The 12,342-nt window shown below is 42.8% G+C and overlaps 1 protein-coding gene across 5 annotated transcripts in view; it reads right to left on the reverse strand.

Annotated features, from left to right (window-relative positions):
• Positions 1 to 882: 882 nt before the first annotated feature.
• The window catches only part of Bicd1 (BICD cargo adaptor 1), a 96,577-nt gene continuing 85,117 nt past the window's right edge, over positions 883 to 12,342 (reverse strand). For 2 of the 5 annotated variants that reach the window (XM_042677707.1, XM_042677711.1), the window contains exons 9-10: positions 5,686 to 5,761; positions 883 to 1,047 (exon numbers count right to left, since the gene is read on the reverse strand). In XM_042677707.1, the coding sequence (XP_042533641.1) occupies positions 960 to 1,047; positions 5,686 to 5,761 (164 nt within the window). In that variant the 3' untranslated portion in view covers positions 883 to 959. The remainder of the gene's footprint in view (positions 1,048 to 5,685; positions 5,762 to 12,342) is intronic. The other 3 variants (XM_042677709.1, XM_042677708.1, XM_042677710.1) reach the window with 2 other exon arrangements.

A 12,342-nucleotide genomic window follows, 5' to 3' on the forward strand; every position in this document is an offset into this window, starting at 1 on the left:
TAGTAGGACCCTGAATTTGGAAGAAGAAAAAAATATATATATTCTGATCATTAAATAAACACACTATTTTTCCCTTCAAATTATTTAACTTTAACATCATATCATCTCTCTCTCTCTCACACACACACACACACAAGCAGCACCAGTGCATCTACTCAAATTGCAATTTCAAAAAAAGCTAAAGATGCCATCCAAACTTGAGTGTCAACGAATTATAATTTAGTCTCTTTCTTAGATTTACTTAACGATGTCCAGTGAAGAACGCTAATAAGAAAAACAAAAAGAAAAACAAAACCCAGCAGTTAATGAGTGACCAATTAGAAAAGAAAGTTTGCATACATAGTATGAATGTAACAGCAAAATAGAGTTACTGTTAACGATCAAATGCACCTCGCATAGCATTTTGTGAAAGGAAAATAACCAGTCTGGCTAATTCCAGATCCCAAGCTAAATTACAACTCATATTTCACTCAGCAAACTATTGCTGATTCAAAAATAAAATAATGAATTAAATTAAATTCTCCTCTCACAGAAATTAAATTAGCTTGATAGACATACATTAGATAGCCAAAAAAAAAAAAAAATCTCCAACAAAATAAATACCAACGACCAAAAAAAAAAGGAATCCTCCTGTATAGCTGAATTTGGAGGATGAAGAAAGATAATTTTATAACATATGTCTCCTTAAATTGTCATAGGACACTCTGCTATAGAGGTAAAGCCAGTCATCTGAGATTTATGTTTTGTTTTTTTTTAAATCGAAGTGCACTAGAGCCAACTGATTGCAGTTCATCAGAACACATTGATCGCACAAGGAGTCTAGATGCTTTGTGTTTTCTTCTCAATGTTTCCTCTTCCCAGATGATGAATCCAATGCCATCTGACTACGGAGAAGAAAACTCCCTGCTGGGTCTTGGGCAGTATCCTGGGTGTGCCCCAATGTCCACTGGCGGTGAGGCTTAGGGGCGAGGTGGTGGTGAGAGACACTGGAGAGGAACGCAGGGCGAGCTGGAATGTGGCTGCTCCTCAGGGGCCACTCCATCAGGACTGCAAAGCAGAAACACACTGGTCAGCAGAACGCGCTGACTAAGGCTCACGCAGGCTGCAGAGATCACACCCATTACGTTTCACAAACACTTAAATAGTTTAAAGTCCAAAGCATGCTGGCACCATTAAAGTCCAAAGCATGCTGGCACCATGGGGGGGGCGTTCAAAACAAGACAGGACAAAGAAAAATGAAACGCATCGGGGAAATGTAATATAAACTCTTCATCCCAGACTGTTCTTATCAGTGTTGTTCGTTTTTGTGCCAGGCCTAGGGCTTGAACTCAGGGCTTAGGCACTGTCCCTGAGCATTTTAACTCGACTAGTATTCTACTGCTTGAGCCACTGCTCCACTTCCAGTTTTTTTGGTGGTTTATTTGGAGATAAGAAGAATCTTTTGGACTTTGCTGCCTGGATTGGCTTTGAACTGTGATTCTCGGATCTCAGTCTCCTGAGTAGCTAGGATTACAGGTGTGAGCCAGAAGCACCACACATTTGTTCTTTTCTTTACATGAGCTGTGGAAGTGGGGTTGAGATTAGGCTGTCATCAAGGGAGGAGAAACATTTGCAATTCATGAAAGTGCTTTGATTTCAAGTAAATCGACCTATGGAAAAAGCAAGTAGCCTAAATGCAGCCATCTCTGCATAAGCAACTGAACTGGGTCATTTAAATGTTTAAGTCAGAATGGATCTACCAAAAAAAAAAAAAAAAAAAAAGTGCTGGGTGCTGGTGGCTCACACCTGTAATCCTAGCTACTTAGGAGGCTGAGATCTGAGGTTTATCATTTGAATCCAGCCCAAGCAGGAAGTCTGTGATATTCTTTCCTCTAATTAACCACTAGAAAATTAGGGCTTTTTTCAAAAAAACTCAAGGACAGCGCTTGGACCCTGAGTTTCAAGCCCTGCAACCTATCCACCCCCACCACCCCCCACCAAAAAAAAAAAAAAGCCAGGCTGGGTGGGCTGGGTGTTGGTGGCTCACTGGTGACATCCCAGCTACTCAGAAGCCTGAGATCTGAATATCCAAGTTTGAAACCAGCCTGAGCAGGTAAATCTAAAGGACTCTTGTCTTTAATTAGCCACCAAAAAAACTAGAAGTGGAGCTGTGGCCCAATTGGTAGAATGCCAGCCTTAAAGCAAAAAAGCTAAGTGAGAGCAAGAGACCCTGACTTCAAGCCTATTACCAGCATGTGCATACACACACACATGCACGAGTACACACACACACACACACACACACACACACACACACACACACACACACACACACACACACACGATAGCCAGGTGTAATAAAGCTTTAAAAGTGTCTTCCCTAGTTGGGCACTGGTGGCTGATGTCTGTAATCTTAGCTACTCAGGAGACTGAGATCTGAGGATCTTGGTTCAAATCCAGCCTGGGCAGGAAAGTCTGTGAGACTCTTATCTCCAATTAACCACCAAAAAGCCAGAAGTGGAGCTGTGGCTCAAGCAGTAGAATGCTAGTCACCCTGAGTTCAAACCCCAGGATGGGCACACACACAAAAACGAGACCATCTGATGAGACCATCTCTGTTCTTGAAACACCCTGAGCAAGTTAGGCACTGATAGTTCACGCCTGTAATCCTAGTTACTCAAGAGGCTGAGATCTGAGATCCTGGTTCAAAGCCAGTCTGGCCAGTAAAGTCCATGAGAAATATCTCCAATAAGCTACTCAGAAAAAACCAGAAGTGGCGCTGTGGCTCAAGTGACAGAGCACTAACTGAGCAAAAAAATGCAGGAAGTGTCTAGGCCCTGAGTTCAAGCCCCAGGAGCAGCAAAAAGAGCAAAAACAAAAACCACCTAGAGCAGTTGTCTTTTCTACTCAGTGCCCAAATAAAGGAGGAAGGTTAGGAAAGGGACTGGATTTCTCTGCCTAATCAGACAGGTGCTACGGAAGGTGGATTACAGACACTGGGTGGACCTGCCTCACTGAATTCCTCCCCCTGGGTCTGTGGATCTCCTCACTTCACAGGAGTCTTAAGCCCGAAGAAGGAACCTCAGGGTCACACAGCTGTGGGGTGTGACAGGTGGGATCCCAGCCCACACATTGCAAAGAGGGGACAAAGAGCCCCTCACTCACTCACTCACCCATGCCTCTGGCACCTCTGCTACACAGCCACACATCCCAACCCTGCGTGAGTGTGGGCTTCTCTGTAGAGCATGGACTGTACGTTGAACTTTTTATTTGTCTTTTCTTTTTTTTTTTTTTTTTTTGGCCTGGTTGTGGGGCCTGAACTCTGGGCCTGGGTCCCTCAGCTCTTCAGCTCAAGGCTCGCACTCTACCACTTGAGTCACAGTGCCACTTATGGCTTTTTTCTTTTTGCTTATGTGGTGCTGAGGAATCGAACCCAGGGCCTCAGGCATGCAAGGCAAGTGCTTCTACCACTGAGCCACCTTCCCAGCCCTATTTGTCTTTATTTATATTTAGTTGGAATTTTTTGTTTGCTTGTTTGGTTTTAGTGCGGGTCCTGGGGCTCGAACTCAAGGCTTGGGCACTGTCCATGAGTTTTTGTTTGCTTTGGTTTTTTTCTCAAGGCTAGAGTTCTACCAACTTGAGCCACAGTTCCACTTCTGGCTTTTTTGATAGTTAACTGGAGATGTGTCTTATAGACTTTCCTGTCTAACCATGATCCTCAGATCACAGCCCCAAGTAGCTTGGTACCAGTACTGAGACTTGAGCTCAAAGCCTCACACTCTCACTGAGCCACCTGAGACTGGCACTCTACTACTTGAGCCATACCTCCACTTCCAGCTCTTTGCTGGTTAGTCGGAGATAAGAGTCTCTCAGATTTGTCTGCTTGAGCCTATTTCCAATGGGGATCTTCAAATCTCAGCCTCCTGAATCGCTAGGATGATAGGCGTGAGCCACTTGCCCAGTTACAGGTCACATTCTTAACATTATACCTGTAAAATTCCATCAAGATGGACGGAATACTTATCCATGTATTTGAATTGCATCCATTATTGAAACTGCTCTATGATTGACTGCCAATACCACATAGCACGAACAGGTTAGCAAAAAACCTTTCTGGAATAAAAGCTCTGTTGCTAGAACAGCCCAGACTAAGAACCATCAGAAGATCCAGGCTGGGCTTGGCACAGGTGGCCCATGCCTATCATCTTTGCTACTCAGGAAGCTGAGATCTGAGAATCATGGTTCAAAGCCAGCCTAGACAGGAAAGCCTATGAGATGCTATAGGCTTATGAGCCTTTATCTCCAACCACCAAGATAGCTGGAAGTGGAGCTGTGGCTCAAGTGGTAGAGTACTAGTCTTGAGCAAAAGAAGCTCAGGGACAGTACCTAAACCCTGAGTTCAAGCCCCAGTGCTGGCACAAAAACAAACAAACAAATAAAATGACCCTGGCCGGGAACAATACAACTTTAGTCCCAGGGACCATGTGACACTTGGCTCCTGGCTGCCACAGTCCTGCATTGGTGGCTTACTAGCTCCTCAATGCAGGCCCACATGTGGCCCGCAGTTACACCTACTCCTCAGACAGACTCAGGACTAAAGAAGTCTCCCCTGGAATGAGGGTGACAGATATAGCAACACGCACGAATGAGCAACACGCAGACAGACTAGGAAAGCATATGGCTCCAACAGGAGTTAGGGAAGCCAGGATGAAGAAAAGTCATAGCGGATTTCACACAAGTTTTCCCAGGAACCATGGATGGTCGTCAGCTCTCCAGGTCCCTGTCCAGGGAGTGAGCAAATTTGCTTTTAAAATTTTTCAGATCATCTTATCTAAAAAGCTCACTCATTACCAATGTGTATGTATGTGTGTGGATGCCCGCCCACACGTGTGCTCCAGTACTAGAGTTTGATGGGGCTTGAACTCAGGCCTTAGGTACTGTCCCTTAGTTTTATTTGCTCAAGGCTGGTGCTCTACCACTTGAGCCATGCCTCCAGTCTAGCATTTTGTGCACCAGTCCTGGAGCTTGAATTGAGGGCCTGAGTACTGTTCCTTCTATCACTTAAGCCTCAGCTCCACTTATGGCTTTTTGGTGCTTAACTGGTGATATGAATTTCATGGACAGGGTAGGCAGCCCAGGCTAGCTATGAACCACAATCCTCAGATCTCAGCCTCCAGAGCTGCTAGGATTACAGGCATGAGCCACCAATGCCTAGCTTCAGCCCAGCTGGCTAATTGGGCTTTTCTGTCCAGACTGGTGATCTTCTTATGATGGCCCCATGAGTGGCTCAGATTACAGATGTGAGTCACCAGCTTTAGAAGCTCTTTTTTTAAAAAAATAAAGTTGTCCTGGGTCAGACCTTTGCTACACTGTGTATCTTTGGTCTCCATTCTCTTCCTGGTTTTGCTTGTCTGAGAAACAAATAGCAAAGTGGGACTAATATCCGCACAACTCCAGGTTTCCAACTGGAAGGCTGGTGAATCACCCTGGATGTGAACACCTACACTCTGCCTATCCGAGGGGCACAAAGGCCTCTAACCTATCTCCGAGCAGTAAAGAGACCTGAATGCTCACTCTCTTGCATTCCCCCCACACCCAACCCCCACGCCCCAGCTGTGAGATAACACAGAGTAGGAGGTCATTCCGTCCACGCCTTTGGGGGTCAGACATGCAGCAGGGTGGAAGAAGCGAGGGCTGTGAGTTTACCTGACTGTTGGGCAGTCTGGCCTTGCAGTTAGTTGTGCGCACTGTGGCGGTACGGCGGCAGCAGGCTGCTGACAATCTACGAGAAACTGATAAATTAGACATATATACAAAGAGACGACAGAGCCAGGGGTTAGTGACAGTCGCTAAGCAGCTGCCTGAGATTTAGTGAGGAATGTTCACTGACACAGCAACATCTGGATTAAAAAGCCCCTTCCCCCACCCCCAAGAAAGGTCCAATAGAAAAGACAGGCCCATTTTGTTTTCTTAATTGAATACAGCATGAAAAATTAGTGACACAAAATTAGCAGCAAGATTTCTCAAATACATTAAGGACACAGGAGGACATTCATATTTGGTGCTTTGATGCCTCTAAAAACAAAGGATCTAGCCAGGTACCAGTGGTTCATGACCGTAATCCTAGCTACTCAGGAGGCTGAGATCTGAGAATAGAGGTTCAAAGATAGCCTGGGCAGAAAACTCTGTAAGACTTTTTTTTTTTTTTTTGGTGCCAGGCCTAGGTCTTGAACTCAGGACCTGGGCACTGGTCTCTGAGCTAGCTCAAGGCTAGCACTTGTGCTACAGCTCTACTTCTGGCTTTTTGGTATTTAATTGGAGATAAGCATCTCATGGACTTTCTGGCCTGGGCTGGCTTTGAACTGTGATGCTCAGGTCTCAGCCTCCTGAGTAGCTAAGATTACAGAGAGCCACGAGTGCCGGTTTTAAGACTCTTTTCTCTAACCAGCAAAAAGCTGTAAGTAGAGGTGTGGCTCAAGTGGTACAGCACCAACCTTGAGCAGAAAAATCAGAGAGAGTGCCCAGGCCCTGGGTTCAAGCCTCGGTTCTAGTGTGCACATGCACACGTGCACGCACACGTGCATGCACACACACACACACACACACACACACACACACACACACACACACACACACACGCATGCATGCATCTTAGCTCCTTCTGTATTTTCCAGTAGCTTTTCTATGTGTGTTGTCACTTGGGTATATTTTGGACCAATTTAGGCAGCTACTGGAATTTGCTAGGCCAACACCAGATATGTAGTTTGCAAGTTATGCAGGTATTCTGCCCTCTGCTGGTATCTTTGGGTTAGTGCATGTATGGAAAGAAACACCTGGAAAAATAAAACACTTGGCAAACCACACAGGAATCCTATTTTCATATTGCTAGTAAAGGATAAACTACACTCTTCTTTTTTCCTTTTTCTATTTAGACTGATCCTAGGGCTTGAATTCAGGTCCCTGCACTCTCAAATGGCTTTTTGGCTCAAGGTTGGCAGCTCTACCACTTGAACCACGCCTCCTCTTCCCGGTTTTCTGCTGGTTAATTGAAGATGAGTGTCTCAAGGATTTTCTTGCCTGGCTGGCTTCACATCCTCAGATTTCAGCCTCCTGAGTAGCTAGGATTACAGGTACAAGCCACTAGCACCTGGCAAATCTCACTGCTCTGAAACAATAACAGATGACAATTCTTGTAACTTATGGAGCAGGTGCTACAGAAACTCCACAGCCATGGCTGGTATTTTGGCTACAAGGATTGTTCAACCACTCAACAATCAGGTTCCTAAACTCCATCTATCCCCAAACTGAGCCAGTGGGGATAAATGGGAATCAGAGAAGATATGGTCCAGGCCTGACTGAGGAAGACAAATCCATCTGTATGGGCACTTACAATACCAAATCACAATGGTGGCGATGATGACATATTTCAATAAGGACAGGCTGACACTACGTGGCATTGACTGACTGAGATGGCTTAGTACTAAAGCTGGCAGTCAGGGAATTGCAGCCCATATGACTTACACATGGCAGGATACGCTGATAAACCAAAACCAGACCGACAACAACAGGGCTGACGGGGAAAGGTGGCTACAAGAGAATGAGGGAGTAAAAGTACAAAAGGATGAGGAGACAAGGACAAGGATGCTGAATCTCTGGCTTCCCAATCTTGTAGAAAACAGGAAGGAGGCCCACCCATCAGAAAGCTGTCTTCAAGGACTCTAATTTCTCCCTATTTAATGCAAGGCCAAATTCTGTAATGAGGAAGACAATCCAAGATGGCTGCAGTGCGCTGAAGGGCTGCCTTCCGGTGGCCATTTCTATGCTGCATTCTCCCTTGCTCTGCTATATTTCTTCTTGAATAAACGTTCCTATCACCTTCAACTATGTCTACATCTGCCTGGATTTCTTCTCTTTCCAGACACAAGGATGAGGTTCTTTAGTTGCCTTAAACTTTCTGGTAGCATATTTGGTGTGTTTGCCAGGAAGATAGGTTAAGTCTTTTTCTGACTAGAATTCACTGAGTGGCTACAGGAAGAGGATGATTTAAAGTTAGCCTGGGCCAAAAGTTAGTAAGATTCCCCACTTTGGCCAACAATTGTGGTGATGCATGGCTACAATCTCGGCTACATGAGACATCCTGATTATGTTAGACCTAGACAATAATACCTGAAAAATAACTAAAGAAAAACATTGGGGGGGGGGGGAAATGAGGATTGCAATCAAGTAGAAGAGCCACTGAGGGGTGAGTTCAAATCCTAGGAGAGAAGGGAGGGGGGAAGGAGGGAGGAAGGAAGGGAGGAAGGGAAGGAAAAAGAGGGGGGTGAGGAGAGACTATGAGAATAGTCTCTTAAAGCCATTCTGGATGAACTAGTACTAGCTTTTGTCAGTTTCCAGACACGCTGAGTGTATGAAATATACTCATGGGGCTGGGAATGTGGCTTAGTGGTACAGTGCTTGCCAAGCATTTCAATCAATTCCTCAGTACCACGTAAACAGAAAAAGCCAGAAGTGGCGCTGTGGCTCAAGTGGTAGAGTGCTAGCTTTGAGGAAAAGAAGCTCAGGGACAGTGCCCAGGCCCTGAGTTCAAGCCCCAGGCCTGGCAGAAAAAAGAAAGAGAGGGGGAGAGAGAAAGAGAGGGAGAAGGAGAGAGAGAGAGAAAGAAAGAAAGATTTTAAAAGTTTGTGTTCTAAAATCAACTTTTCTTTTTCTTTTTGGCAATTAGCAACTTAAGACTTCAATGTGTATGTCAGCAAAGTAATTTTTAAATGTCAAGAAACTTTAATACTTAAATCATTCCTCACTAAATCCACAAAAATGATTAACAATGTGTTAATGATAGAACAGAAAGGTTCTTGGAGGAAGAACATTCTCCAAGTAGTAGTAACCTAAACATTTAATAGTTTTATGGATTCCTAAATAAATACAATAGAAAGACAGAGAATTGAGAATTTAGGGGGAACAGAGACAAACATGAGATAGAAATAATACATTAAAAAATAAGAGAATGTGATAGAAACACATAGATACTAATAGTAGTTAGAAACAGTTGGCATTAATGAGTATGGGTGGCCACAATGCCCTTGAACATTTTGTAATCAAGGAACTTGAACGGGCTATCTCAGCCCTTTAGCCAAACACATCATATGTCTTTGGTTTTTCTGGTGTTGTTTTTTTTTTTTTGGTGCCAGTCCTGGGGTTTGAACTCATGGCCTAGGTGCTGTCCCTGAGCATTTTTGTTCAAGGTTAGTGCTGTACCACTCTGAGCTACAGCGCCACTTCTGGTTTTCTGGTGGTTAACTGGAGAATAAAGTCTCATGGACTTTCCTGCCTGGGCTGGCTTTGAATTGCAATCCTCAGATCTCAGCCTCTTGAATAGCTAGAATTATAGGCATGAGCCACCAGCATCCAGCTGACACCTTAGTTTCTTGGAAAGTATCCTCAGATAGAAGGGCATAATCTCCAAACTTTCCAGGATATGCTTTGCCTAACTTATATCTCCAGACATTTTAGTCTTCTTTTTACATCATTGTGCAACAGAACAAATTTGATAATACATTTATATCCTTCAGCGAAACAATCATTTACTTACAGATTGCAGAGAATAATGCAACAGAATTGTTGAAACACATGAAAAGATTTCAATATAGATCAAGCAAGAAACAAAACCCAGGACAAATCTTTAAAGCATCTGACTCTGTTTCCAGAAATAAGTATGTATGGTTTTAACACTTTGGTGAACAGCATTAAAATGACCTTCAGCCATGAAGAATCAGAGTCTGACACACTCAGCAGGAGAGAGGAATTTGTGTGTGTATATATGTGTGTGTCTGTGTGCACACACACAAACCCTAAGACTATGCTGGTTTTGTGGCTTTAACTCAGGGCCTTACATTCAGGCTTGGCTTTTTCCACTCAAGGCTGGCATTCTACCACTTGAGCCACGTCTCCATTGCTGGCTTTTTGCCTGTTAACTGATGATAAGTCTCAAACACTGTTGTGCCTGGATTGACTTCAAAACCTAATCCTCTGATTTCAGTCTCCTGAACAATCTTAATTACAAGCAAGAGCCACCAGCAGTCAGGTTGAAAGGCTTTTTTTTTTTTAGACTTATCAGTGATAATAGATTAGATAAAATTTCACTCAGTCTGTATATTTGTTATTATAGAACTGGCACATGAAACAAAGCAATATTTTTTTTAGAAAAGTGATTTTTTTTCTTTCAAATCTTGCAGAAATGTAAAATTAGCCTTTCTGCTTCTAATCAGTTCATGAGTTAACCATGAACACCTCTGATATCAATGGCTGAAGGCAGGAGAGACACAGACCATAAACTGGAAGAGAATTAAGACAATGACACCAAGAAGTAAAAGTATATTTTGTTGCTAGATTCTTATACCAATTATCCTTGGTTTTGTGGAGTCCTAGGGCTTGAACTCAGGGCCCTGGGCATTGTCACTGAGCAATTTTGCTCAAGGCTAGCACTCTACCATTTGAGCCAAAGCTCCATTTCCAGCTTTTGTGGTAACTAATTGCAAATATGAGTCTCATGGATTTTCCTTAACAGGCTGGCTTTGAACCTCAATTCTCAGAGCTCAGCCTCCTGAGTAGCTAGGATTACAGGCACGAGCCACCAATGCCCAGATCAATTATATTCCTTTTAAAACATGACTTTGTGTTCAGAAATTACCTTCTCAAGACAAATGCCAGTTAGCAGAATTAACTCAAGATAGAATGCTGGTCTGTCTCTCATAAGCTAAACCAATTAGCATACACAAAGCCCAGCCGCATCTTTCAAATGTCATAATTCATTCATCATCCACAAGACTTGAAGAGATGTTAACCAAACCATAACCAAGAATCCACTGAAAACTTGAATTGTTACAATAGACAAGAAAAATTTGAGACACAACTCAATGGAATGTGTTTTGATTTTTTTCTTATTCAAGATGGTCTTGATTTTTTTTTAAGCATGGCCAAAAAAATAAATCATGCTAAATATTCTGAGAAGTTCAGGATATTCTTTTCTTTAAATGGATGGATCTGCAAATCATAGATTTTCATCATTGTCAATTGTTTCTTTACTTTTTTCTTCTTTTTTAAGAAAAGAATTTTTTTTTTTTTTTGGTGGGTCATGGGGCTTGCTGGGCTTGGGCACTGTCCCTCAGCTCTTCAGCTCAAGGCGAGCACTCTACCACTTGAGCTACAGCTCCACTTCTGGTTTTCTAGTGGTTTATTGGAGATAAGAGTCTCAAGGACTTTCCTGTCCCGGCTGGGCTGGCTTTGAACTGAGATCCTCAGATTTCAGCCTCCTGAGTAGCTAGGATTACAGGCGTGAGCTATCAGTGCGTGGCTAAGAAAAGTCTTTATAACATGTCATCCACATTTTTTGGAGGAAACCATTCAGAAACTCCAAAACTAAACCAAGTATTTCACAGTGTTCTGTGTTCCTATATGTAAATTAAACCATAACTTAAAGAAAGATAACTATGTTTAAATAGTATCTATTTCTTAAAAATCTAAGTTTACAGAAGGTAACCTTTTTCAAGGAAAAAAAATGGTAAACAAACGGATTTACAATAAAAAGCTTCATTCTAATGTAAAAGGATTTGACTTGTAGAAACTTAATTGAAGCACAAACCTATTTAGGAATAAATCTAAGGAAAATAAGGTTTACCTAACAAGTTTATCGCCAACTTACCTCTTTTTGCTTTTGATGTCAAGTAGTGCATTAAAAGAGAAAAAAATTGATGTTTATCTGATTCTAATGTCACTAATATAATGACTTATTCTGTAAATACCTATTGTATGGTTTTCAAAGGAAGTTATGAATAAAGATTAGGTAAGGACCATCTGGGCAGCCAGAAACAAACAAACAAAAGTTTGCTGTGCACTCTGAAGCATACTCATTGGAATATCTGCACCAGGGATATGGTTACCATTTGGCTGGAAGCAGATAACCATTATGCCAGAAGCAGATGGTACCATTATACTGGGAGCAGATGGTACCATTGGGCTGGAAGCAAAATGGTACAAAGTAGAATGGTACCATGGGACTAAAAGCAGATAGTGTCATTTGACCAGAAGAGGATGCTATACCATTTCACCAGAAGCAGATGGTACTATGGGACTAGAAGAAGAATGATACCATTGGACCAGAAGCAGAATGGTACTATCCAACCGGAAGGAGATGGTACCATTTGACTAGAAGCAGATGGTATCATTCAATGGAAAGCAAAAAGCACCTATTCCTATCTTCAATTTATACTGTAAGTGCTGAAGACACACACCCAACACACAGTGGTTGTGCTATTTGTATTAGATGTTATCTTAAATGCAATGAAGAACTGGGTGGTGAGGCTCTGT

The sequence above is a fragment of the Dipodomys spectabilis genome, unplaced genomic scaffold, assembly GCF_019054845.1.
Source record: "Dipodomys spectabilis isolate Male_0828 unplaced genomic scaffold, ASM1905484v1 ptg000039l, whole genome shotgun sequence".
NCBI lineage: Eukaryota > Metazoa > Chordata > Mammalia > Rodentia > Heteromyidae > Dipodomys > Dipodomys spectabilis.